The 27,101-nt window shown below is 39.1% G+C and overlaps 3 protein-coding genes across 4 annotated transcripts; 1 reads left to right on the forward strand and 2 right to left on the reverse strand.

Annotated features, from left to right (window-relative positions):
• The first annotated feature begins 11 nt into the window (after positions 1–11).
• On the forward strand, positions 12–23,872 carry LOC146481363 (DNA repair protein RAD51 homolog 3-like). 2 transcript variants are annotated; one of them, XR_014864471.1, is made up of 11 exons: positions 12–234; positions 2,743–3,025; positions 4,913–4,983; positions 5,508–5,609; positions 6,201–6,343; positions 7,154–7,285; positions 8,673–8,748; positions 9,764–9,824; positions 10,491–10,551; positions 11,399–11,640; positions 23,802–23,872. XR_014864471.1 is itself a non-coding variant. In XM_085108466.1 (10 exons), the coding sequence occupies exons 1-10, from the start codon at positions 117–119 to the stop codon at positions 11,573–11,575; spliced, it is 1,224 nt and encodes a 407-aa protein (XP_084964592.1). In that variant the 5' UTR covers positions 12–116; the 3' UTR covers positions 11,576–12,446. The 2 variants fall into 2 exon arrangements, 1 of the variants encoding a protein (XP_084964592.1); XM_085108466.1 differs by lacking the exon at positions 23,802–23,872 and having other exon boundaries at positions 11,399–12,446.
• Positions 12,327–27,101, reverse strand: LOC146481364 (uncharacterized). Its single transcript, XM_085108485.1, has 5 exons — positions 26,992–27,101; positions 25,968–26,300; positions 25,660–25,778; positions 24,721–25,117; positions 12,327–12,530 (listed from the first exon to the last, which is right to left on the reverse strand). The coding sequence occupies exons 1-4, from the start codon at positions 27,098–27,100 to the stop codon at positions 24,758–24,760; spliced, it is 921 nt and encodes a 306-aa protein (XP_084964611.1). The 5' UTR covers position 27,101; the 3' UTR covers positions 12,327–12,530; positions 24,721–24,757.
• On the reverse strand, positions 12,538–19,787 carry LOC146481365 (uncharacterized). The gene is made up of 6 exons (XM_085108410.1): positions 19,470–19,787; positions 17,777–17,826; positions 16,547–16,598; positions 14,582–14,712; positions 13,432–13,908; positions 12,538–12,912 (listed from the first exon to the last, which is right to left on the reverse strand). Exons 4-6 carry the CDS (start codon positions 14,705–14,707, stop codon positions 12,538–12,540), a joined length of 978 nt encoding a protein of 325 aa, XP_084964536.1. The 5' UTR covers positions 14,708–14,712; positions 16,547–16,598; positions 17,777–17,826; positions 19,470–19,787.

The following is a 27,101-nucleotide window of genomic DNA, read 5'->3' on the forward strand; positions in this document are numbered from 1 at the left end:
GCCACTCGGTCGAAATCTCGCGCCAACTTGTAGCAAAACCAAAACTATGTTGTGGATTTCTTTTGGTTAAAAATTACGGATTTTAATGAGGAAAGGGGTTGGCCAGCGTCCTTTAAATGCAACGAGAACTATCTACGTTCCCTTTGGCTCCAAATTACTTGCATAAGTTGGCCAGTGCTGGCTATATTACTGCTGATGACCTGAAAGATGTTAGTCCAACTGAATTGAGTGAAGGCAAGGTTTACACGGTCAGGCCTCAGTTGATCAAAGAGCGGATAACTTTATCCAGGGGATATTAAATTCACTATCCAGTGAATTGAATGTTCTGCAATTCATACATTTTATCAGCTGGATAGCTACTTATCCGCCAGATTAAGTTATCCGCTCTTTGAAGAACTGATGCCTGACTTTTACAGTGTAGCTTATAATATATATATTTTAAACTTAGAACTCATTATTGTAAACTTAAACTTATCGTTTATGTAAATGCTATTTAATTGCCTAAAGAAAAGGGATCAAAGACCCATAAAGATCATTTGAAACCACTCAAATTGAAATGATAAGGTCAGCTCTCACATTTCTATGTACACTTTATAACATTGTATTAGTTTTGTAAGAATTTTTAAGATAGAGGGCCACAAGTTTATTAGTTACCTCAACTATTCCGTGCCACCCTCTCTAAATAAAGTGTATTATTATTAGAAATAAGCTAAAATGTCGTAATCTTTGCAAGTTTACAGTGATCACAAAGAATTGTAACCTGGGCCCTAAAGGGAAGAGGTCACTGTTGGAGGTGGAAGGGAGGGGAGGGGGGGGGGGGTGGGGGGGTTACCCATAAGTATGTATACAGTGCTGATCCACCTGAGTCACATGTGCAGGCAAACTGTGCAAAATGTGCACATTGCATCCATGATCCTTATCTTGAAACTTGTATGAAAATGTTTTCTTGTTTCTTGCACTGAAATTACAGATGTTTCATATCCAAACTACACCTAGCCTGCATTGCTGGTGGTTGTAGTCCACCCACATGTATACCTCACTGGCTTGGTTTTTCTAGATCTCAGCATGTCTGTTAAGACTACTCCTGAAATCAAATCCTGCCTGACCAAGCAGGTTTAACAGGCTAGCCTGGGTAACTGAGTCAGCGCTTTTCCAACATTACATTGCACGTTAGAGCAAAATGGCCCACCAGTAAGTCTTACCCAACTTTCCTGTGTCTGAATAGAGTAAGGGCAAACCATAAAGCTAATTGAATTTTAAAACTAATGCACCAAAATGAATTAATGACTAACACACATTCTCCTTAATGGAGGCATTGTTTAAGGAACATCTTAACTTTTCCCATTCGGGGGAGGGGGCGGGGGGGGGAGGTTGTTAGGGGTGCGATTGACTGCTGGAAATGTTAAACCTCTAAAAGATGTGAAGATCATCCAGTCACCTTTATATGGGATGCCCCCCCCCCCCCCCCCTGCCAAACTTTCCTAGAGCTGGTCTGATGCCCAATCACATAATACTGGTCTCAAACTTAGCTTGAAACACCATCTAACCAGGCCCTGACTTGGCTGATGTAATTGGGCCATTCATCAAGTCTCTGGGTGAGGGGTGTACCTTTTTTTTTAATTTTGTGAGCTAAGTATCTTTCATTTCATCAATGAAACGTTACCCATACAGTGTAACACCTGTAATGACTGGGTAGCCTTGAGAGAACCTTGCCGTATTTAATAGGGGTCTATAATTATTTTTCTTTTACTTTTTTAATTGGGCCCTATGTTTATTCACCACAAATGCCATTTCAAAATATATTGAAATTCTAAGGCTGTCATCAGTAATAATATTTTCAGCGTTTATTCTAGACTACGTTTTTTTGAGATTTCCGCGTCATATGGGCTGCATAAAATTCAGTGCCCAAGGATAAGTACCTGTTTTCTGAAAAAAACGTCACTGACGTTAAGATTGATATGATCACTGCTCTAGTCTATACTTCTCTTAATGTCGCAATTGTCTTTCTCTTCTTCGTTTGTTTCTGTGTTCGTATTGTGCACTTTCTTTAGTTTGCTTCTGAGTTATTCTTTTTTGTTCCGTTTATATACATGTATACTGTAACAATAATAAATGTAAAACAACAAAAACAAAACAACAGGGAATTTACCATTTTCAAGCAATGAGAGGCATTATTTTACAAGTCAAACATCCCAGGTTCTACATTTACATGTACTCACATCCAGTCCTTCTCAGTCACTCAGAATGTTCCAAAATAGCCGCAAACCATCCGGCCCACGTGGAAGGTCAAAAAGCACTCACTCTTTTTGGATTTGGCTGAATAGACTGTACAAAGAAGTTCAAATATCTTTTTGGGCCCCCCTTTCTTTGGCCCCCTTTCTTGAAAAAGGGCCCCCTAAATTTACAGAAGGGGACCCACTGGACCCTTCTTGGCCCAATTTCTAGAATAAACCAGGCTGTATTTAGCCTGCGAACAGGCTTCCCTGGCTAGGCTGTACTTTGAATATGAATGCTCATCCCTTTATGTTGAATATCCTTGCAGGAGCTCAATATCCTTGCATGAGGTCATTGCTCATTCTGTGTAACATAACTAAATTAAATGCTACTACTACAGTACTGCTTATTTACCCTTAATCAATGGTCCAGTCCAAGACTCCTTTTTCAGCTTCCCTTTGAATTTGCTCTCCACAGACATACAGTACATCGTAAGAATGAGAAATCTCTCAATTATATTTTAAATAGACCTTAGGGTGGACAGAGAAGAAGCCCTGAAGATCATTCAAACAGTCAGAAGCTCTACTGGGTCACTGCAGACATCAAATTCAAAGTCACCATCAAATGTAGAAACTGTGTCAAATTGTATTCCTGGAAGTAAGAATGCCTATGACCTTCTACAACAAGAGCAATCATCTGGAAACATTGTCACATTCTGTGAGCAGCTTGATGACATGTTAGGAGGAGGGGTGCCAGTGGGAAAAATCACTGAGTTCTGTGGTGCACCAGGAATTGGAAAAACTCAGATAGGGTATGTTTACAGGAAGAAATAGAAAATGGTAGCACTTGTAAAGGTTACATGACAGTTTATCTATAAATTGCATGGAAAAAGTTCAAGAACTGGTGAACTCCAACTTGCAACAAACAATCTATCACACACTCACTTTTATTTGCATTATTTCTCATTCTACATTCCGTCTATCTAAAATAAGCTACATAACAAACAATCTATCACACACTCACTTTTATTTGCATTATTTCTCATTCTACATTCCGTCTATCTAAAATAAGCTACATAACAAACAATCTATCACACACTCACTTTTATTTGCATTATTTCTCATTCTACATGTACATTCTTTCTATCTAAAATAAGTTACATAATAATAAAAAAATTATTATATCCTACATCATCCAAGCATTACATTTGATGTATCAAAATGCGTACATGTATGTATATTGGCTTTAAGCATAATTTATCACAGCTTACTTAATGTTTCCTAAATTTAGACCATTTCACCCATTTCTTATTCATTGATAAAGAGCCTTTAACTAAGAAAATAATAATAATAATAATAATAATAATAATAATAATAATAATAATAGTGTTAATAATAATAATAAATAATTAAAAAATCTTCTCTTTTCCTAAGCCTGTGGAGAGGGTTCATGTACTTCTTCCACATAGATCCGGGACACTGAGTTCCAGCCCATGTATGCATGAGCTGATTTTGCACCAAGACAATTACCAACCCCGAATCCACACGTACAATGGCCTTGAGGACTTTCTCACAGACTCCTCCAGTTTGCCATTCTCGGTGTACATCTTTTCTTTGGCTACTTGTTATTGCCATATACATGTAGACTTAACACCATCAATGGCTGCTGGAGATCAGAGCACTCTGAAATACCATCTTTTGCAGCAGTCAGGTTGCAGTGATAGAACTATTTGAAGATTCCCATTCAAGAAAACAGGCAATCCAGTTTTGTGTGACATCTCCTTGAAAACACATTCTTGTGGAAATGGAAAAGAAAGAGAGAAAAAAAAAAGGACAATTAACAGCAATTGAAACCATCAGCAATTTCAAACAAACACATGAGGGACTGATGTGATCTGATCTTGAAGCTTGGTTTCAATAGAATGCAATATCCCAAAAGGTGTTAAAGGTTTTTTTTTTATAATTTTGGAGTCCAGTTTTTCTTCTAGAAGAAGCAATCCTGTTGGAGTTTCATTACTCATACGTACGCATAATTATATACATAGCTAGACTTACTTCACCAAAACATTGTCTTGAGTATGAAGTCAGATTTTAGTCTTACAGCTGTACAGTAATTTGTGTAAGGATTTTTAGAATATATCTACCTTTTTTTATATACCAAAATTTATTATTTGATTGTTAATATGCATGGTACTATTTTGATTTATAACACCATAGTGGCGTTTAAAGTTTTAGCTTCTGGTAATTGTGAAATGAAGCTACAAGCTCAATATTTCCCTTGATCAATCCACTGTCCCTTCCATCATTCAGATGAATTCTCAAAATCACACTGATTCCAGTTATGCATAAAAGGCCCTGGAGCTCCTTTAGGACCTGGTAGACATTGACTGCCACAAGAACCCTTGAGGCCGGGAGACCTTGTCTTCCACATGGGCCTTCATCACCTTTGTTTCCCAGTGAACCTGTGGGTCCCTCAGGCCCATGATCTCCATGTGACCCTGATGCACCTGCCGGTATAGGGCTTCCTGGAATGCCTGGAATTCCTGGTGTAGAGAAACCTACACTGCCACAAGACCTCCAAAAATTGAATTTGTGTACAACCTTGTTATGTAACTTAGCAACAAGATTTGTCAATGGACCCTTAATCTATTATTTAATATATTTATTTATTTAATTATGATTTATTCATTTGCTCTTAGTATGCAGCTTGCAGTGGATGTTCAAATTCCCGATGAGTTTGGAGGACTTAATGGGGAGGCCATTTACATTGGTAGAGTCATATTCTTTGTCTTTTTGAGTCTTTTTGTTTCGCATTTCATTTTCTGCCATTTTGTCTGAATATCTCGTTAGAATTCATGTCAAACAAACCATGTCACACCAATCAGAATGAGACTACTATCCACTGAAATCATTGCTTCTAAAACCTACACCTGAAGGTCAACAAGGAGAGATGAATGCATCCTGGGACTAATATTATTATGCTTTCTTGTTATAGAATATTAAAATCTCTCATTTTGAATCATTTTGAAAGCCCTGCTTGTGATGTACTTGATTAAGCTTAATAAAGTAGTTAACGTCAGTTACCAGGAATGTTTTCTTGTTTTAATTTTGTTCTTAGACCTGTTTTTGCCTAGCCTCCCACGCAGACGTTCTTAGAGGTTCGTCACGCGTTCCTGCCCCACGAACGTTCGTGGGACTGGAACGCGTGACGAACCCCTAAGAACGTCTGCGTGGGTGGCTAGTTTTGGCACCGTGAACAGTTAAACTATTTTAATTCTTTGTTTTGACATGCAGATACAGAGGGAAGCTTCATCGTGGAGAGAGTCGTGGACATAGCAGATGCAGCAGTGAAACACATGGAGCATGTTATTCAGTCTTCTGACATGGATGAAACAGGTACAGTGCTGTGCAAGCGACGGAAACGAATCTCGATATTCTTAACTATCTGCTGAAAAAAATATTTTCTTTTTCAACTAAAAAGATTATTTTCCTGCTCTAAAAAACATAATGATTAAAAAATTTCTGTCTCGGAGCAAATAGTTTTTCGGAACGAAATATTTCAAAGTGTTCAGTACTTTGATCTTGTTAATCGATCACGTGATTATCCATCCATCACGTGACCATTGTTTAGCGTCGTATACCGGTGGTCGGTCCAGCCATTTTGGATTTTATGACGTCACACGATTGCTGCTATTATTAGTAAGAAGAACTTCCCTTGTGTAAAACAATCCACTGTAAGGAAAAGATGGCGGATGTATATTTTATCACAATTTCTTCCTAACCTAACTAGCCAATAGGCACACAGGAGCCATATTTTTTTGCCGAAATTTGTCTCTGCACTAACAACATTGTGTATGCTAGGTTTGAAGTTTTTAGAACTTTTATATATTTCAAGAGGGGAGATGTCCTTTAAAGGAGGTCTCTGCGGATATAACAGACTTACTTCTGCAACCTAAGTATATATTTTGTTTTGTTTTCTGTGAACAGAAAGAGCTCTTCAAACCGAAGCCATGAAAAAGTTCCAAGTGGAAAACATTTTATCCAAGATCTACGTGTTTAGATGCCACGACTACATGCAGTTAATAGCGTTGTCGCATGTTTTACCAGACTTCTTGATAGAACACTCCGGAGTAAGCTAGAAAGCTACCTTCTAGCATTTCAGGTTCACTTAGTGGTCCACAGTTGTTGTTAGTTTGAAGGGCCATACAGTAGAGCCTACACAACTTTTTCTGGATGTAAATGCGTTATATGATAAAATGCTAAAAGTTATAGTAACAGGGTTCGTGCTACTCCTTGAAGTCGTTGAAAAGCCCTGGAATTTAATTTTAGATTTCAAGGGCGCTTGAAAAACCCTTGAAAAGAAGAATTTTTGCTGAAAGTGCTTGAAAATAAGAAAACTCCTTGAATTTTTGTTCGGATGGGAAATAATGTAGGATTGTATCAAAGTAATTCAGGGATTAAGCACAGATTTCAAAATCGGGGACAGATTATATCAGGGGGGGCTTTTTTAAGGTTGCTATTGACCAATGAAAACATTTCGAAACATAGTGCAAGACAATTAGTAAACTTGCTTTGAATACTCCTTGAAAACTCAGTTTTTAGTGCTTGAATACTCCTTGAATTTTATGTCCAAAAACCAGCATGGACTACGTAGTAAGATCAGTTTTCAAGATGCAGTGTCGCGACCTCGGAGTATTTCTTGGTTTGATAGAGTGATAAATTTGGGTAAAATTCTAAAACAGGGGAAATGAACGGTGGGTTGGTATGGGTGATAGGTGAAGACGACGACGAATTATGATGATAATCTCTTACACCAAATTCTCAAGGCTATCTTCAAATTGAATGTTTGCTAACTCTACGAGGAGAATTAAGATTTTAAGCTTGACACGTAAAGGATTGCTAAGTATTTTCTTTCTTTCTTTTAATTTTTTTTATCACAGGTAAAACTCATCGTTGTAGACAGTATTGCGTTTCAATTCCGACATGATTTTGATGACCTCGCTTTGAGGACGAGGCTTTTGAACGGTTTGGCTCAAAGCTTCATCAAGATGGCGTGTGAAAAACAGTTAGCCGTAAGTGCGCACACAAAGTTATATTAACCGTAATATTTACATGTGAGGCATGAACCCAACTTATCTTTATATATAATAGGGCTGTTTGAAAAAGAAAAAAATAGTGTCTTTTTCCAGGACACACGAACTGTCCAAACATCGTGAGACGTGTTGGTATAAACAGTGAAAGCTATTTGTTCAACCCAATATTACAGGGCATTTCTAGAGAAGCAGGGCTGGTTTCAGTCCAGTCCAGTCCTGTATATTAGATAAATTAATATTGATAATGACGTTAAGCGAACGTCGAAACGTCGTCGCATTTTAAACTTTTTACCAAGATGGTTTTAAGCTTTTCAATTTTATCTTTTCTTCTACGTAAATTAATATTGATTGCAAAAAAGAAATTTATAGAGACAGTTAGTCCAAATGAAGCTGCTCTTTGTACAAATCACCATCTACTTGAATTTAAATGGTCATCATCGCCTCGTGAAGACATGACTATTTACAGAATTTGCTAACTATGAAGGAATCTGAAGAAGTCCGAGACTGTTCACAGTCCCCCTATTTTTCCGTGGGATTCTCGAGACCGGTATGCTTCGATGGAACCGCCGCCATCTTGGTTTGTAAAAGCGAGCGCGATCTGGGGAGAGTGTCTAAACTACCGAGGGGAGCAGGAGTGGGTGTTAGTATAATGAGGGAGGGGAAGCGAAAAAATAGGGGTTAGCCTCACTGCATGTGTTCCGCTTGTATTGAAATTCACTTCAATAGCTGATGCACTGTACTGTATTTTCATGCCTATCCTCACTCGAAAGACTTTCGCAACTTCATTTTATTTCGCAACTGTACTTTGTTTCGAAATGGTACAGAAACTGTATTGTAACAAGGACTATCGTATTTCCTTCAATTTGACATGTTTATCTCTGGGGGGTATATTTTTTAGTTGATTCAATTAGTCGAGGCGACAAAGTTTTGGCACGCCCCTCGAACGCGAGACAGTGAGAAGCTGTTACAGTCTCCCTATTTTTCCCGCCGCCTCCCAACTAGACACTCTCCCCAGATCGTGCTCGCTTTTACAAACCAAGATGGCGATAGCTCCATCGAAGCGTACCGGTCTCTAGAATCCCACGGAAAAATAGGGGGACTGTGAACAGTCTAAAGAAGTCCACGAGGACACCTTTGAGTTCCGAGGGTTTAGTTAGAGATCTAACCTAAACTCTTATTTCAGATACAGCTGTAATAAGAACAGTTCGGAGCCCAGTTTTTTGTAAAAGTCGCATATTAGCTGAGAAGTGTCCTGGATAAGACGTGAAGGGAAATTTTGCCAAAAGTATTGGATCTATTGTTCATGTATTAACCGTTCAGACAGGGTTTATTAAGTTACGCAATGAAATTGTATGGTTTTCTTCAGGTTGTTTTTATGAACCAAATGACTACACGCGTCAAAACCTCGCAGCTGGGACAGACTCACCTTATCCCGGCATTAGGTAAGATTTTTCTCATGTGGCTTCAAATGTACATAAATCTTGAGAATGATGTATTATTTTAAGTGACACAGGCATACTCGCAAAAGGAAATCCGAGTGCTCCTATCAGGAGTCGGACCTAAGACCTTCCAATTATTGGTTCGGATGCTCTACCACTGAGCTACTGGAGACTCGTGGGAACTAAGGCCATTAAACTTGGTTCATGGGACAAACATCCTGCATACTGCTAGGATTTGAATGTCAATATGTGGCATATGCGCAGTGAAATAAATGTGATGGTATATTTTAAGCCTAGTGAATGAATGAGAATGATGTATTATTCAGTGAGTGACTCAAGCATACTCGGAAAAAGGAAATCTGAGTGCTCCTATCAGAATTCGAACCTAAGACCTTCCGATGACTAGTTCGAATGCTCCACCACTGAATTACAGGGGAGCTAAATAAATCTTGTTAACGAGCCAATCCGAGCCTGTGCCTTCAACAACCAGGATATTGATAAGGCTTATACCAGACGCTTGAAAGTCACGTGAGCTAGCTTCTTAGTTCATTGCATTTGAAAAGCGTAAAGCGCAAGTGAACATGAGATGGAAAAAAAGGAGAAAGATAAAAGCAAATTAGTGCCAATTTGCATGATGAAAGGAAATTTTTTGGAGCAGAGCAAACTATATTCCGTCTTGTGGAGAGAAAGTAATCCGGGAATGTTTGGTATGGAAACTTACACCGATACCAATCTCAAATATCGATACTCTATGTGTACATTAGCATCCATGTTATCGCATATTTGGTATCGTTAGCAGCTCTTCACAATGCCATGAATGCATCCCGGGAAACTTATTTACAGGCTGGGGGTTCATGATGTGGAAGTAACAGGTAATGTTAGTGAACAGAGAATAGTAAAACCAAATGATTGTTCAAGTGCTTAGCTATTAATAGCTTGACTGTGACGTTTTTGTTTCTCTCTCTTTCTTACTTATGCTCGTTATGAAATCGCCGTTCGTTTCGTTTGTTTGTTGTAGGTGAAAGCTGGGGTCATGCCAGTACCATTCGAATTGTGCTGTACTGGGAAGAGAATCAGAGGTATATAAAAGTTTCAGATGGAAAGGAACGGAATAGTTTCTCTTAGCCTCGCCCGGACTCTTTTTAGATTGGCCACGGTCACGGACTAGTCAGGAAAACTCTACCTCGAAGCCACTGAAAAAAGTCAGAGAAGTTCAGTTTTGCTTTACACTAGGTTTTAGAAGGATTTTTCACCACTAAGGTTTGATAATTGACAAGTGCTGTTTCCAAAACTATCTGAGTCAATCGATCGCTGAGACTTTACAGCCAAAGGTTTTATCACGTATGGGCGTTGAAGATTGGTTTATAGTCAGGAAAATCCTGGTGTTGCTATCCGTCCTCCCATAATAAAGCGACTTGTGTAACGCCAAAAGTTGAACTTGACCACATTTTTTACGTTTATGCAAGCCTTGAGAACTGAATACCGGGGGAAGGATTTGCCTGGGAAGTTTTTGTCTGGGAAATTTATGCATCGCATCTCGTTTTATTTATCCACTTAAAGCTGTTTTGTTTGAAGACCGTGCGCTCGTAAATAGTTTTGTTTAAAGTCCTTCTTAACTCTTTTACAAACTGAAATAAGGCTCAGAAATGGCCATCTACCAAGACAAACATGATCAGCAGGAAGAGAGAAAAAAAAGAACAGTAAAAAAAGGCAATCTTTGTGATGTTTTCATTTTGTCCTAACAGGTTTGCAAACTTGTACAAGTCGCCTTCACGACAAGAAATGACCGTTCCATTCCAGATCACGGTAAAGCCAATAATCTCTGAGTTGTTCGTTAGTGTTGTAGTAGACCTTAGTGGTGCCTCAGATAAGAGACCTGGAATTTGAAGAACCTTGACGCTTAACTCTCAATATGGTTCTCGTATTCGGGGCCCATCGATCATAACCTAACCTCGAGTAAATTTGTAAGCCGTGGGTCTATCAACTAAGGTTAAATTATGTTGTTTAACGCATGATTTGCTTCCTGGCTGGTTATATCAGGTAAAATGCGGTAAAAACGTGAATGGCATGGCTTAATGTTTCAGTGGCTTTCATTAAAGGTGGAAAAGCAGAACTGTTAGTGGTGCTTGCAAATCTGCGGTCTTGACTCTATTTCCGCACCATATTATACCTCGGATTCTCAAACTCATTAATAATTCATGCAGTCAAAAGCCAATAAATGACCTCCATTTCGGTCAGGTGGATGAATCTTGATACCCCAATGAAACACCAGATGAAACACCACCAGGTTTTCATCTGAGATGAAACATGTTTTTCATCTGAGATCAAACATTTGCATTTTAATGAGATTAATTTCTTATTGTTTCATTTGAGAAGACATGTCAAAAACTCGGGCTTCGTGCTTTATCACGGGTTCCAAATACCTCGAAACAGATGAAAGCACTCGGCCTGCGGCCTCATGCTTTCATCTGTTTCTCAGTATTTGGAACCCGTGATAAAGCACTCGCCCTCGTTTTTGACATATTACCTGAACTATGGTGAAAACGGGGTCAAGTTTACTGTTCAATATTTCGTGACAGACAACTTTGTTTGTGTTGTGTCAGTTTCTATACTTCTCTGAACACAATGAGTGTTGTCGTTTTCTTAATTTTAGGAAGGTGGAGTGCGTGACTGCTTTGCAAGTGACAAAAAACACGCGCGCTGTGAAAACGGAGACGATGTGCGGGCTCAAGAAAACCATCCCACAGGTGCTACATGTGACATACAAGTGACGTCAGAGGGAACAACTACTTCAGTTACAAGGAAAAGACGATTTGAAGAACTCACATAGAACATCCTTAATATAACATCGCTTAATCGTGTTTAAAACCTTGCTTAACATTCCTGTTGTTTTACGTGTCAAACTCTGGTTCACACACCAAACCACAAGGTCTCAAAGGGGTTTAAGCTTCGAATACCCTGCCCTCCCTCCCTCCCTCCCGCCCTCCCTCCCCTAGCTTCTCCCTAAAAAAAAGAACATTAGAAGGAGTCCAAGAACTCCAAGGACTCAGCGGGCATCGTAATCCACGGCAAAAATGTCTGGAGTCTAAGGCCCATGAGACACCTCCATTGTGATCCTGGAATTATTTTGCAGTGTAGTCGTTTTTAGTGAATTTTCACGTAAACTTCATATTTTCAAGACCACCCGGTGCGCAAGTCAAGGAGCGGCAGCTTTATGCATCACACTGGTTAGAAACTGAGGCAGATAAATCGCAAACTTTCCGTGATGCTCTTTTTTTTTTTCATCTCTTAATCCAATAAGCTACAGTGTACAACTGACTAGGGGAAGGAAATGTCGTTTCCGTCCGTAAAATCCGATTGAAAACTAATAAACAGTGGTTTTAGTGCGGTAAGAAATGCCCTTTTTTTTTGAAAAAATCACGACAATTTCAAAATACTAAGGAGCCAAGATTTTAGCTTTGGTGGACTAATTGTGTGGATGTTAAATGTGACATGGTAACCGGAGCTGAATTATGTAAAACTGGTAAACTCCAACATCTGTAGCAAACAAACTTGCACCGCAAGAAATTCACAACACAGTGTATTATTTACCCGACCTTTATTTCTATGTTTCCCGTTGTACATTACTGTAGGATAAAATTGGCTTTATTCCCTGCACCTTTCAAGCTTCAAAAATTAAACGCCTGTTTTGATAACTTCCACTTGGATATTATTTCCTTAAATTCAGATTATAATCCTTGTTAAATTAAGTGATCATTCAGTCCGCAGTGGGAATCTACAAACACCTTAAAATTAAACCATAAAAACAACAACAACGGGGGGTGGTACTTCTTCCACGTAGATCCGGGACACTGAGTTCCAGCCTGTTGCGGCGTCAGCAGATCCAAAACCAACACAATTACCGACCCAGAATCCCACACGAACAGTGCCCTTGCGGACTTTCTCACAGACTCCTTCGATTTGCCTCACTCGGTGTAAATTCTTTCTGCGACTATTTCCATGTACCATGTACACTACACCATCAATGGCTGCTGGAGCTGAACACTCTGCACCATTGAAGGTAAAATACCATCGCCTGCAGCAGTGATGGCAGTTGTAGATGCGAAGATCTCCATTCCAGAAAACACGCAACCCTGTTTTGTCTGACATCTTCTTGAAAACACATTCCTGTGAAATAAATAAAACAAACAAACAATTGAACTGAAGTGGGAACCATCATCGTTTACATAAATACTTGAAACAAACTGATCTGATCCGGCAGTTGCGCTGTCCAATAGTCAAATCCCATAAAAAAGAAAGGTTTTCCTTACACTCCTAGTTTCTAGTTTCATGGGCAAGCAGTAGTTGCTAAAGACTCTACTCTCATCAAAATGTACATATCTTGATCAGCAGACCACCAGGACTGGTTTATAAGTATACACATCAGACCTAATAGATACTGGGTAGAGGTTTGTTTGTTTTTTTAATTAACATTATCTATTTTTCTGCCAAGTTAAATAATAATGACTATTTAAGTGTCAATTCACTGTGTACTGTGGTGCGTAAATGAGGATACTCTGACCAATTGAAAGTAATAATGTAAACTAAACATAAATACCTTTAAAAGTTCAAACTGGTAGGAAACAAAGGAAATGTTAATGTTATAATGATTGTTTTTGGCTTATCATTCTGTAGTTGAGCGTTTACCTTAATCAATCCAGAGTCCTTTCCGTCCCCCAGATTCTTAAAAACGCACTGTTTCCAGTTACGCACAGCAGACCCTAGAGCTCCTTTGGGGCCTGGGGGACCTTGAATTCCACGAGCACCTGTATCACCCTTGTTTCCACGTGAACCTGGTGGGCCAGAGGATCCTTGTGGTCCCTTGGGGCCAGGAGGACCTTGGTTACCACGAGCACCTGCTTTACCTCTTTTTCCAGTAGGACCCGGTGGTCCAGGGGGTCCTTGAGCACCTTTAAGGCCTGAAGTACCTCGCCTTCCACTAGGGCCTTCATCGCCCTTGTTTCCTCGAGGGCCCATAGGTCCTTCAGGTCCGTGATTGCCGGGTGATCCCGCGGCACCTGCTGGTCCCGCGGGTCCAGGGCTTCCTGGGATACCTGGAATTCCTGGTGCGCAGAAACATGTGCTGTGACCACAGGACCCATATGATGACGTCTGTGTAGTGCCCTGAATGAAGAAGTTAGGAATATTTTTTTCATTTGATTCACTATATATCAAGTGAGTGGATAAATTGTTGGTCGAGTGCTCTCATTGGGTACTTAATTTGCTATTGACCTTACGGCAATGTCCTGTCCTTTGGCGCACTCATCAGCTTGTAGCAAATAAAATGACAAATAGGAGCTGGCTATTCAGTGTCGGTAAAACTTCCACCTCAGTGAAGAATTGCCAATAAGCCATCATGAGATGAAGGTTTTTTTTTTTTTTTTTTTCTTTTTTTAAAGACTTTGTTAAACTGGCCAAATAATAAACTTAAGCTTCACCCCAAGGAAACCTGGATAACTGCCTTTGCTGTAAATATACTTAAATATAAGGAACTGTTCAAATTTTTGCGAGACTGGATGAGCTGTTGGGATTTAAGGGAGGAGGCATACAAGAGAACTGGGTTTTTTGGTTGGGGAGGGGGGAGGTGGTGAAGATCTGTAAATAACGAATAAGCCTGATGGTCAGTTGTTCACTTCAACAATTTCCAGTACCTGATTATAATATATTGTTTAATGGAATTTAAAGTGACGTGTAACTAGTTTCTCTTTTCCTTTTTCAATCATATTTCGTTTAGTGGGCAGCAGGAAGGGAGCTGACTGTTGTCATTTTGTACCTAGAGTTTGTTCATCAAACTCACCTTATTGTCACGTGCTTTGCTGCTGCTGCTGCTGTTGTCATTCGCTGAACACAAGGTGATCAGCAGTAAGAACAGTACACACAGAGTGATGGTCAGCGGTATATTCAGGCAGCGTTTCGTCATCATTCAACCTGTGAACATTGAATTCTCGAACTCAGTTTTATTCACTACGCAAAAAGAGAAGAAACACCTTCGCAATTATCAAAGTACAAGGACCACTGCAGAAAATTGATGACACGTTGATAGTGAACTTCCTTGTTGCAATAATTAAAGTAATTAACAGACACAAAAAACTAATAACCGTATAAAATAAAATCTTCAAGTTAAAAATTTAACAAGAACTCAGTTCAATTCTCTGAAGGAAAAAAATGCAACTTAGTATAGAAACGTAAGGGGAAATTTCTAGTTCAATTACCTACCAATCTTGCTTGTGCAGCTTCAACCATCTGAAGGAAAACTGATTCACCTCTCACTGTTACAGAAGCTTTTATCATTTTTTGTTTGTTGACTTGTAAGTAAAAAACATGTTTCAGACAAGTTTTAAAGCTGACAATATGTTGGGTGCCACAATAAGCCAAGCTCTCCTATTGGTTAAACCATTTTTGTTGACTAAAGGTAACACGTTTTGAAGTTGATAACATGTTGGATGTCAAAATAAGCCGAGCACTCCTATTGGTTAAATCATTTCTGTATCCACCAATAACCTTGACTCTTCTATAATGTTCTGTTAGACAGCTTGCTACGCTAATTAGGGCAATGACATTTCCGCTTTTGATTGAGCTGTTTTGTTTTGAACATGTCTGATGACATGTATGAAACAGGACAAATATATCCATACTGGTTGACAAACAATTTTCAAAATGGCTAATGTGGCACTAAGTCTCCGATTTGTTTTTTAATTAAAATCTTGCATACTAAAACCCATTTCAAAACAGACTTAACTATTGAATAACATAAAACACAACCTACCCTCTTGGAAATATATGTCAGGAAATTTCAAAATTAATCCGCCTTAGAAAATGCGTATCACCTTTCCAAAATTATGAAAAGAAACCTTCGTTGAAAAAGACGGCTGTGGGAAGAATGTCTTCTAATGCTGAAAGTCAGCTGTGAAACAGAACATGGTTCGACGATTTTGTTCCTCTCGTTTGACTCTAAAGTGTACTTCTTTTACTCTGCTATGTGATGAAACAGACGTCGAGATTGTTTGACACGTCAGCGCCTTGATTGTGCGATGTCCTCCTTATGCATTTTTTACTGATTCCTTGCTCAATTTAATCTAATTCAATTCGCGCGAAACCCGCAACCGTAAAGTTACTTATTCCTGTCGCAAGTTAAAGCCACAACAATGAATTTAACTTGAAAGGGAAATTAATTTTTTTTTTGTCATCAAAATCGCTATTATCATGATTGCTTTACAAAATTAGTTTCCTATTGAAGTTTGCTTTCAGTTAATGGCGGTCTAACCCTGAAAATCTCAATAACGTAATGTTGTGTTTTTTTCTCAGGTTTTGTTTAACCCAGTGCTGTTAAATTCTAGTAACATACTGGAGTCATTTCTAACGTGATTTAATTTGTTAGTTTGGTCAGCAGCCATTTTTAGTTGCATCGAGAATGACATGAAAAACAGAGTACGGTCAAATTAGAGAGCGTTTCGTGTCTGAAAAACTGCCACCACTAGCTTAACTAACCCAACAAAAGTTTGTCCTCTATCGATCAGTGCATGCTTCAACGATAGTTTTAAACAAATTAGTCACCGCACTCGATACATTTTCCAACATCAAATAGAGCACCGCACATCATTGAAAACTAGTACACACACTAAGTTGTTTGATTTCTGAAAGTCACGAAGCAACCGAAAGAGAAACTGGTTTCTTTGCTGTTTTTTAAAGTCGTAAAAACAAAATTCAGCGCCACAGCTAAGCTCTGCTTAAAATGCATTCTACTAAATATCAAAACGTTTACCTTTGAAGTTTTTCAGCACTAACCCCGGGTTGTCTAAACGAGAACATGAAATCTGAAACAGAGGAAAAGAAAAAGAATTACATTTTACATCAAAATGAGTAACAAAATCCTCACAAATAACGTTCAACAAAACAGTTGAGAACTTACAGTGTCGGATTTGTCGGTCCTTTCTTGTCACTTTTGGAAAGGTTTTAGTTGATGAAGCTCTATTTTGTTTTGTTTAATTAGCTACTCGTTAGAACAAGTTCGTCCAAAACATATGTTTTAAATTTTAATTTCAAAACACTATGCCCCCCCCCCCCCCAGTTTGTTTAATCCCCGATTACTGGAATAGGAGGGCATCTTCAATGTTGTTTTGCTACGCTGTGTTCCCTCAATAGCCGTGATTCACGGTTTCTTTATTATATAAAAACATAGGAGTTAAAAGTTTTTAGCTTTTCAAATAAAATACCTGTGGACTGAGATTAATGTAATCGGTGAGATATCCTTGTTTCCCTCCGTCCAGAATCTGAGCTTTGAAAGGGCCATTAATATTTGTATATTTTATGAGCTTCACCACTCTTTCCCCCCGAGGAGGTCTTCCCACAGCCTAACCATATATCCTTCCTAACAACGGCCGATCTTTCAACTACACAAAAATGCAAATACAATTGACTGAGCTTGCAAGACTCTCATTGTCAAAAGCCTTCCCTTACCCTTATCACTTTACCTTACGGTTACCACATCAGTTGTATATTTTTTCTCTAAAAGTGGAACAATTTAGCACCATTTTAATCCATTGTCTTTTGAATTACTGCTTTTGCAACACGTTTCATCTGGCCCCTGGTAAGTTTTCTTGACGAATAAAGAGTTCATTTTGCGTGAAATGGGTAATAAAGATTGTGTTCTGGCTGTTGTACAGGGTGAACTGTTAAACTGCCACCGCTATGTAATTTTCAAAAGAGGTCTAATTTAGCCACATTTCTCAGTTCTCTTTCAAAGATATCACAAAAAGATTGAAGAAAGTGAGGTTCGATTGTTTTGTCACATGCCAATGAAACGTGCATATTAATTATTCTAATGTGTGCTCATACAAATAAACCAAAACTAACACAGATTTTATTCTATGCAAGTAAAAAACACCACAAAAAAAATTAGCTTTGGCTTAGCCTTATACCGCAATTAATTTTAACACCCTACCAGATAAACTGTGCAATATATCTTAGTGAATTCATGTTTCAAATAATTTACCTTTGTAGTACTTAAACCGCTGCATGGGTCGGTGGAGAGACAGCATTAATCTGAAGGGATTAAAAAAGGAAGATGTTAGAAAAGATATAATAACAGGCAAAGAATCCAAAATCTGAACCAGGGCGCGCTGAAATGATTCGTTTCATTGGAATTCAATCGCTTCAGATATTTCGATTTGAATTTTGTTGACAAACTTAGGCTTCAATTTTCCAAACATGAGAAAGTCAGTTGAAGACAAACGACACGTCAATTGATTTTCGAATATAAATATTCAGTTAATATTCAGCATAACGCATCCGAGCAAATCAAACTACGTTTGTTTTCCCAAATGTTTCTGAAAGCCCGCAAATGATATGGAAATAAAGAGAAACATGCCAAGTCTTCACTCTCGCTTGTTTGGTACCAGTGAAGAAAATATGAATTTTAAATACAAACTTACGCTGCCATATTCGCCAAAAATTTGTATAACTTGATGTTTTACGAAGCTCAAGTGAATCATCAGTTCGTTGTTTTGTCTTCTTTGCATATAATGAGTCTCTCGTTAGATCACGTTTTTGAAATAATAACATTTTTTTAAAAATTCTCACTGATGACAGTCATTCTAACGAGAAATATTATTGGCTAGAACGATGTGTAGAAGTCGCCAAAATGGCCAATGGAATGATTTCTTCTATTTTTGACTTGGTGTATCGTATTAATTAGAGACACAATTAATTTTAGAGAAAACCAAAGCTTGTAGCTAAAGAAACATAAAATTCCTTCCCAAAGCTTTCAGCCAACCAAAAATATTTGGGTCTGGAAAAATTGATTACAAGTATGGTGGATTGTTTCGTCGACAAATCGTTTAAACCTTTCCGCTGTGTTCGTCAAATTGGCAGCTAATTAAATTCCACTAGAAATGTAGTATATTCAACTGCCGACTGTCAGTAATACTCGCAATAGAAGTCGGCTGTGTATAGTCTTTGTTCTTATATTATGAGAGGTGAAAGCTTTGCTGCAGTATTTTATTTATTTGTCTAAATTTTTATTGACAATCTCGACTCCCAAGTTAACAATATTAAGTTTTTGCTCGTGGATGCCGAAGAGTCAGTATGACACGTCAGATTAGCAAGTAATCTCATATTAAATTTTAGCTCGTTGATGCCGAAGAGTCAGTTTGACATGTTAGAAAATGTTCATAGTGCGAGTCGTTTGCTTGCTTGAGTGATTTTAATTTGCCTAGGGTAAAGTCATGTGAAATTTGAATACAGTCGCAAAATACTGCGTGGACTTTTAGATATAAAATGTCGATTTTTTTCGAAACAAACGTCTGCCTTCTTCATGTCTGTGAAATTGAAAGTCGTCGTTTTATATCTAACACGTGTTGTAGGTTTCCTGTTGTCCAGACCTTTCGGCAATTAATGCGTCGAGCCATTGATAACAGCATTTTTCTTTGAGAATGATTTATTATTCAGTAAGTGACACAAGCATACTCGGATGCACTACCACTGAGCTACAGGAAACTCATAGCAGCTTAGGCCATTTAACTAAGTCCATGGAACAAACAACTCGCATACTGCTAGGATTGGAATGTCAATTGTAGCCCAAGCTCAATATAAGAGAACCGTTGAATTATAAGGATTTGTGTGGGAATGTAACGGATTTGTGTAAAAAGGCAGAAACTGCCATTGTTTTGTCAATAAAGTCAACTCACCCTGCTGCTTCTTGTATTGTTTGTCGTTTACCAGCATTTCAGGCCGATTTGAATCGATTTCGGCTGGTTAGCGTCATTCGGGTTTCCACTGGTAAGTGAAACGAGAGGCCGAACACCATTTCAGACATGCCCGAAGCACGAAGCGGAGCAAAATCCCTTAAAATAAATCCTAGTGTCTCAATTCATCCATAGAATCAAAGTAGGGATGTATACCTATTCTGCCAGCGCAATTCCGACTCAATTGAAGTCGTATGACGTTTGCTAGAAAGATTTTCTTTCAAGTCAGCTCGCTCCTGAAATTTCGAAAGATGCCCGGCAAGTGCGCCATGGACACATTGAACGTTCGTAAAGCACACTGGGTAACAAAAGTTCCCTGACCCAGGTGGTCAGTGGCCAGTTGTCGACAGGCAATCCGATTTGTCCCCGAGGTCATCTCTTGTCCTTTTTGTCAAGACTGTCAAGGGACCATTGTTTCCATCGACCAATCACTTCTGGACGTGTTAACAAACATTAAAGGGGCACTGTCACAGAGATTTTGCTGTATTTTGGCCAAAACTGCTCAAATATTTGACAAAGAACCAGTTTTGTAACAGTAAATTACTCTCACAACACTGGTTAGAAAATAGAAAGGTTTTTCTCTTTGGAAGACCAAACGAAATCAATTTGTTTGGCTATTCATAGGGACACTCAAGGGCCGTTTAGACGACCGAAAAAATTGGAACGGCTCGGATAAAAAGACGAACGGCTCCGACAAAATTTGACGTGTAAACGGTACTTGACCCGTTCCAGTCTTATCCGTTCCGTTCCTAAAAAGGTCCATAGGCGGCTATGGACCCCTTTCGGAACGGAACCGATAAAAAACGGTTCTGTACTCAAATTTTTGTTTTCTTTTCAACGTGTAAACGCTCGCCCTTTTTTCAGTACCGTTCTGTTACGTTTTTTCTGAGCCCGTAGTACTCCACGTCAGTTGTTTACCATACCATTGATCATCCCGGAGTAAGTGCTGAATGCATGCAAGATCAAACCAAGTGCTTACAAGTTCTTGGAATTTGCCACAAGCTCCTTCGACTGTGAAGTGCGATACAAGGGCTGTTAATAGGAAAACCGTAAGCCTTGTTTTTCTCCTAATTCGGTACATTCTCTCAGAAGCATTTCTTTGAAGAATTCGGCTCGCGCTGTCAAACGTGAATTTCGTGTTCTCTTGTAAATCTATGATAGTCGGAGATACGCTCAGTGTACTGTATGTGTAAGCCCATATGAACAACTAATCGAAGCAGTTTTGTGGTTTTGTTTAATTATTGCGGGCTCTATCGTTACCGGTCTCGAAGAAAGCAACGTGTAAACGGTCTAGTACCCGTTCCAAGGGGCTCTCAAGTACCGTGCCTTTTTCTGTTAGGTACATTACAGAATTTATACGTGTAAACGGGAGATCTCGTCTGGAACCGGTACTTGTTTCTAACGGAGCCGTTCCTTCTCTTTTAATGTGTAAACGGGCCTTTAAAATAGGAGACACTGCCCCATTAAAGGGCGCGATACATTCGACCAGAATTTCGGTACAGAATTAAATATATGGAACGGCAATTTAAAAAATCTTGGACAACATCTGGAGGTTTTCTGTTCCATTGGTCATACCATTTAGACAAATGTTCAGCCCCAGTTTCTTACGGGATTTAAAAATTACACTGGCATTTTCTGAATAAATTTGCTGTGATTTCCACTCATTTCCAAGTTAGTTTGTGTAATGTGGCCGAACTATCCAGGGGCTAACTAGCCGAAATCGCTTCGAATCGGCTTGGAAAGCTGGTAAATGACAAAGAATACAAGAAGCAGCAAGGTGAGTTGACTTTATTGACTAAACAATGTTAGTTCCTACCATTTTACACAAATCCGTTGCATTTCTATACAAATCCTGATAATTCAACGGTTCTCTTATATTGACATTGGACTGCCTGTGCCCAAGCATAATATCCGCTGAATTGGCATATCAATTACTTTGAAAAAAAATATTTATCAGTGTTAAATAAAGTAAATAAAACATATATATGGTGTTGTTGTCTTTCATAACAATGAATTGCTTTTTAGTTCAGTTTTGCGCCATTCTAAGTTTATGCGTGTTGCACGTGTATATATCAATTGACAAGGTAGGAAGAATTTGACTTAAATTCAAGAGCGAGTTTCGACACACGCCTCGTTTGGAAGCTGCCTGAAATTTTCCTAAAACTTTTTTTTTTGTCCCATTCTAACTTCAAGTCTTAAGAAAAGTGTAACATACAAATGATCTTCTGAAAACAAATCGCATATACATTAACATTCTTCAGAACTAACCCCTATACAAAATCATCAAAGCTAAATCTTCAAAATTGTCACTATGGAGTTCATGAGAGATACGGAAGTCCGCATTGATCAGTCAATACTGAGAACCAGCGTCAAATTGAGCCCTAGTGGGGGAAAGGCGAGGTGTTTTTGATCGCGCCACGATTTCTGACAACAACTACTCAAAAAGGGCAAAATTGTCACACCGCTGTCTTGTCCTCCCTAGGAAGGTGGTGCGGTATTGTTTTCGAAATTAAAACGTTTTTTTCGCTCGAACATACATAGACAAGATCAAGAAAGAGTAAGGAGACCTCGTCAGTTTGCCCTTTTATGCTTTTCTTCGAGCTTGGTAAGGCCTCATTGTTTAAGACTCCTTTAGAAGCCGATAACTTCCAACGGGCCTTGAAATTTCGATACTTGCGAGAAATTTCGGCTACTTGGACTCCTTCTCACTTGAATATTGAAGGCCGATTTTAAAACCGAAAACCAATATTTTTTCGTTTGTGAATGTGCTGCTGCAATGTTCGCGAAGGTAGAATCACATCCCTGTAAAAAATGACAAGTTCATCACCTTGTAACTACCTTGACAATTACATAATTGTTTGACATGTGGACCATTCAGAGTCTTTTTGGAGCATATGTGATAACACGAAAGGAAAGGCTTGGATGGTGACGTCACAATATCGGTATCGATCTCGATATCGAAAAAATACCAGAATCTGTACAGAACTACAAACCTGAGGGAGGGGAGGTAGAGCGTAAGCATGGAATGGGGAGCAAGGGCGAAACACTTCCTGCTGAAAAAAATATTTTGCTCATGGTGGTCAGCGGTACCACCTCAAGTGAATTAAGAAAAGGCTCTCGATGGATTTGGAGAGGGTGGTCTATTTTAAAATAACTTTTAAGCACCAACGATGTTATGTCACATGATATAGCACACCAAATTTTAAAAGTTATCTTGTTTGAAATTAAAGACAATATTCGGAAAATGAACTTTTTCTCTCAATGTCTATAGGCTTAAACTCTAGAGAACTAACTGCTTTCCTTTTATTTTTTTCTCCTTTTCATGTTTTTTACTTTATTTACTTTCAGTGTTAATTACGATGTCTTTAAATTGGAGAGAGGAACTGATGCCAGAATAGTTTTAATTAAGAGCTGATTAACTTAGGGTAATTCCCCGCCATATAAAGACTTGAAAACAGAAAGAATAAAATTTTGCGTCAAATATCAGGTTGTAATCCGAAAAGTGAAAAGTTGCATAAATTAGGGCGTAGTCTATCATGTGCCCATAGCTAACATGGTAAATCTTTCTAACATTTTGATTTGTTTCTTATCGCGAGATTATATGCTTGGCTAACTGCTAATAAAAACGCTAGAAAAGAAGAGCAAAAATAAAAGGTCAGGTTTTATGAGGACAATTCCTTTTATCACGCCAGACGGTAAACAAAGGAAATAAAGTACGTTTATAAGCTGAAATTAGTTTGACCTGTTTTCTGCATTAATAGACCGGTGTTTATCAGCCCAGCTATAACCGAGCAATTTAGACCAGCTTTGTGTCCTCTTGATGTAAGGCGCAAGAAAAGTCTCTTGCTTTCTAGGGATGGGCTTCGTAGTGTTATTGAAATGACATGCTGGTTCAAAGATATGAATTTTGTGTATGACGGAGTAAGAAAGTAAGGGAGCAGGGATGGCACAGTGGTGAGAGCACTCGCCTCCCACCAATGTGGCCCAGGTTCGATTCCTGGACTCAGCGTCATATGTGGGTTGAGTTTGTTGTTGGTCCTCGTCTCTGCTCCGAGGGTTTTTCTCCGGGTACTCCGATTTTCCTCCCTCCTCAAAAACCAACAATCCAAATTCCAATTCGACCTAGAAACATTGGACAAATAGCCACTCCGTGGATGTGCCACTGAGATTCCCATTTATTATTTTATTGTTATTTTATAAGGGGAAAGAATTCGGTCTGTAAACGCATTCGCTCAATCGGGTTTAAAACCTTGGTTAGCATTCCTGTTGTTTTAGGTGTCAAACTCTGGTTCACTCACCAATCAACAAGGTCTCAAAGGGGTTTAGAAGCTTTGAATACCTCCCCCCCCCCCCCCTTCCCTCCCCTACCTTTCCCCTTAAAAAAATGAACGATAAAAAGACTGTGGACTCCAAGGACGCAGCGGGCTTCGGAATCCACGGCAAAAATATCTGGACTCTAAGGCCCACAAGACCCCTCCTTCGTGATCCTGGAATTACCTCACAGTGTAGTCGTTTTAAGTGAATTTTCAGGTTAACTTCATGTTTTCAAGACCACGTGCGCAAGTCAAAGAGTGGCAGCCTTACGCATCACAATGGTCAGAAACTGAGGCAGATAAATCGCAAACTTTCAATGATACTTTGTTTTTCATTTCTTAATCCAGTGAGGTACAGTGTGCAACTGAAAAGGGGAAGGAAATGTCGTTTCCGTCCGTAAAATCCGATTGAAAACTAATAAACAGTGGTTTTAGTGCAGTAAGAAATGCTCTTATTTTGAAAAAATCACGACAATTTCAAAATACTAAGGAACCGAGATTTTGCTTTCGTTGACTAATTGTGTGGATGTTAAATGTGACATGGTAACCGTAGTTGAATTATGTAATTACAAGAAGAAATCGGCAAGAACTGGTAAACTCCAACTCTGTAGCAATCAAACTTGAACCGAAAGAAATTCACACAACACAGTGTATTATTTACCCGACCTTTATTTCAATGTTTTCCGCTATACATAACTTCTGGATAAAATTAACTTTTATTCCCTGCACCTTTCAAGCTTCAAAAATTAAACGCCTGTTTTGATTACTTTCACTCGGTTATTATTTCCTTAAATTCAGATTGTAATCCTTGTTAAATTAAGCGATGATTCAGTCTGCAGTGGGAATCTACAAACACCTTAAAGTTAAACCATAAAAACAACAACAACAACAACAACAACAGCAACTCTGCTTATTGTTTCATGCCTGTGGGGGTGGTACTTCTTCCACGTAGATCCGGGACACTGAGTTCCAGCCTGTTTCTGCGTCAGCAGATCCATAACTAGCACAATTACCGACCCAGAATCCCACACGCACAGTGCCTTTGTGGACTTTCTCACAGACTCCTTCGATTTGCCTCACTCGGTGTAAATTCTTTCTGGCGCTATTTCCATATACCATGTATACTACACCATCAATGGCTGCTGGAGCTGAACACTCTGCACCATTGAAGGTGAAATACCATCGCCTGCAGCAGTGATGGCAGTTGTAGAGGCGAAGGACTCCGTTCCAGAAGATACGCAACCCTGTTTTGTCAGATATCTTCTTAAAAACACATTCCTGTGAAATAAATAAAACAAACAAACAATTGTACTGAAGTGGGAATCATCAACATTTGCAAAAATACATAAAACAAACTGATCTGATCCGGCAGTTGCGCTGTCCAATAGGCAAATCCCATAAATAAAAAATAAAGTTTTTCCTTACACTCTTGGTTTCTAGTTTCATGGGCAAGCAGTAGTTGCTGATGTCTCTACTCTCATCAAAATGTACATATCTTGATCAGCACACCACCAGGACTGGTTCATAAGTATAGACATGAGACGAAATAGTTACTGGGTAGAGTTTATTTATTTATTTATTTATTTACATTAACATTACCTAATTTTTCTGCCACGTTAAATAATAATAACTTTATTAAAGTGTCAATTTATTTAATACTGCGGTGCTAGTTGAGGATACTGTAAACAATTGAAAGAAATAATATAAACTAAACATAACTACCTTTAAAAATTCTAACTGGTAGAAAAAAAAGGCAATGTTAATGTTATAATAATAATTTCCATTGTTTTTGGTTTATGATTTTGTAGCTGAGTGGTTACCTTGATCAATCCAGAGTCCCTATTATCATTCAGATTCTTAAAAACGCACTGTTTCCAGTTACGCACAACAGACCCTAGAGCTCCTTTGGGGCCTGGAGGACCTTGAATTCCACGAGCACCTGTATCACCCTTGTTTCCACGTGAACCTGGTGAGCCAGAGGATCCTTTTGGTCCCTTGGGGCCAGGAGGACCTTGGTTACCACGAGCACCTGTATCACCCTTGTTTCCTCGTGAACCTGGTATGCCAGAGGATCCTTGTAGTCCCTTGGGACCAGGAGGACCTTGGTTACCACGAGTACCTGTATCACCTTTGTTTCCACGTGAACCTGGTGAGCCAGAGGATCCTTTTGGTCCTTTGGGGCCAGGAGGACCTTCCATGCCACGAGCACCTGATTTTCCTTTTTTTCCAGTAGGACCCCGTGGTCCAGTGGGTCCTTGAGCACCTTTAAGGCCTGAAGAACCTCGTCTTCCGCTTGGGCCTTCATCGCCCTTGTTTCCTCTAGGGCCTATAGGTCCTTCAGGTCCGTTATTTCCGGGTGATCCCGCGGCACCTGATGGTCCTGCGGGTCCAGGGGTTCCTGGGATACCTGGAATTCCTGGTGCGCAGAAACATGTGCTGTGACCACAAGACCCATATGATGCTGTCTGTTGAGGAGTGCCCCGAATGAAGAAATAAGAAATATATATTTGTTACTTTGATTTACTATATATGAAGTCAGTGGATAAAGTGTTGAGTACTTAAATCCTGGCTAGTATTGCTATGCACTTCTCGCGATTGTCCTGTCCTTTAGCGCATTCATCAGTTTGTCGCAAATAAAATGACTAATCAGGGCTGGTTATCCAATGTCGGTTAAACCTCCACCTCAGTGAAGAACTGGTAATAAGTCATCATGAAATCAAGTTGCTTTTCCCAAAGACTTTGTTAAACTGGAAAGATAATAGACTTAAGTTTTACCCCAAGGAAAACTGGATAACTACCTTTGTTGTACAGATACTATATAAAAGGAACTGTTCAAATTTTTGTGAGACTGGATGAGTTGGTGGGATTTCAGGAAGGGGGCATTCAAAATAACTTTTTTTTGGGGGGGGGGGGTGGGAAGGTGGGAGCTGGTGAAGATCTGTAAATAACGAACGAGCCTGTTGGTCGGATGTTCACTTAATCAGTACCTGATTATAATATCTTTTAATGCAATTTAAAGTGACGTGTAACTTGTTTCACTTTTCCTTTTTTAATCATATTTTGTTTGGTGGGCAACAGGAAAGGAGTAAGGAGTAAGGAGTAATTGTAAGTTTGTACCTAGAGCCTGTTCATCAAACTTACCTTGTTATCACGTGGTTTGCTACTGCTGCTGTTGTCATTCGCAGAACACAAGGTGATCAGCAGTAAGGGCAGTACACACAGCGTGATGGTCAGCGGTATATTCAGGCAGCGTTTCGTCATC

This window comes from Pavona decussata, unplaced genomic scaffold, assembly GCF_977016875.1.
Source record: "Pavona decussata unplaced genomic scaffold, jaPavDecu1.1 SCAFFOLD_50, whole genome shotgun sequence".
NCBI lineage: Eukaryota > Metazoa > Cnidaria > Anthozoa > Scleractinia > Agariciidae > Pavona > Pavona decussata.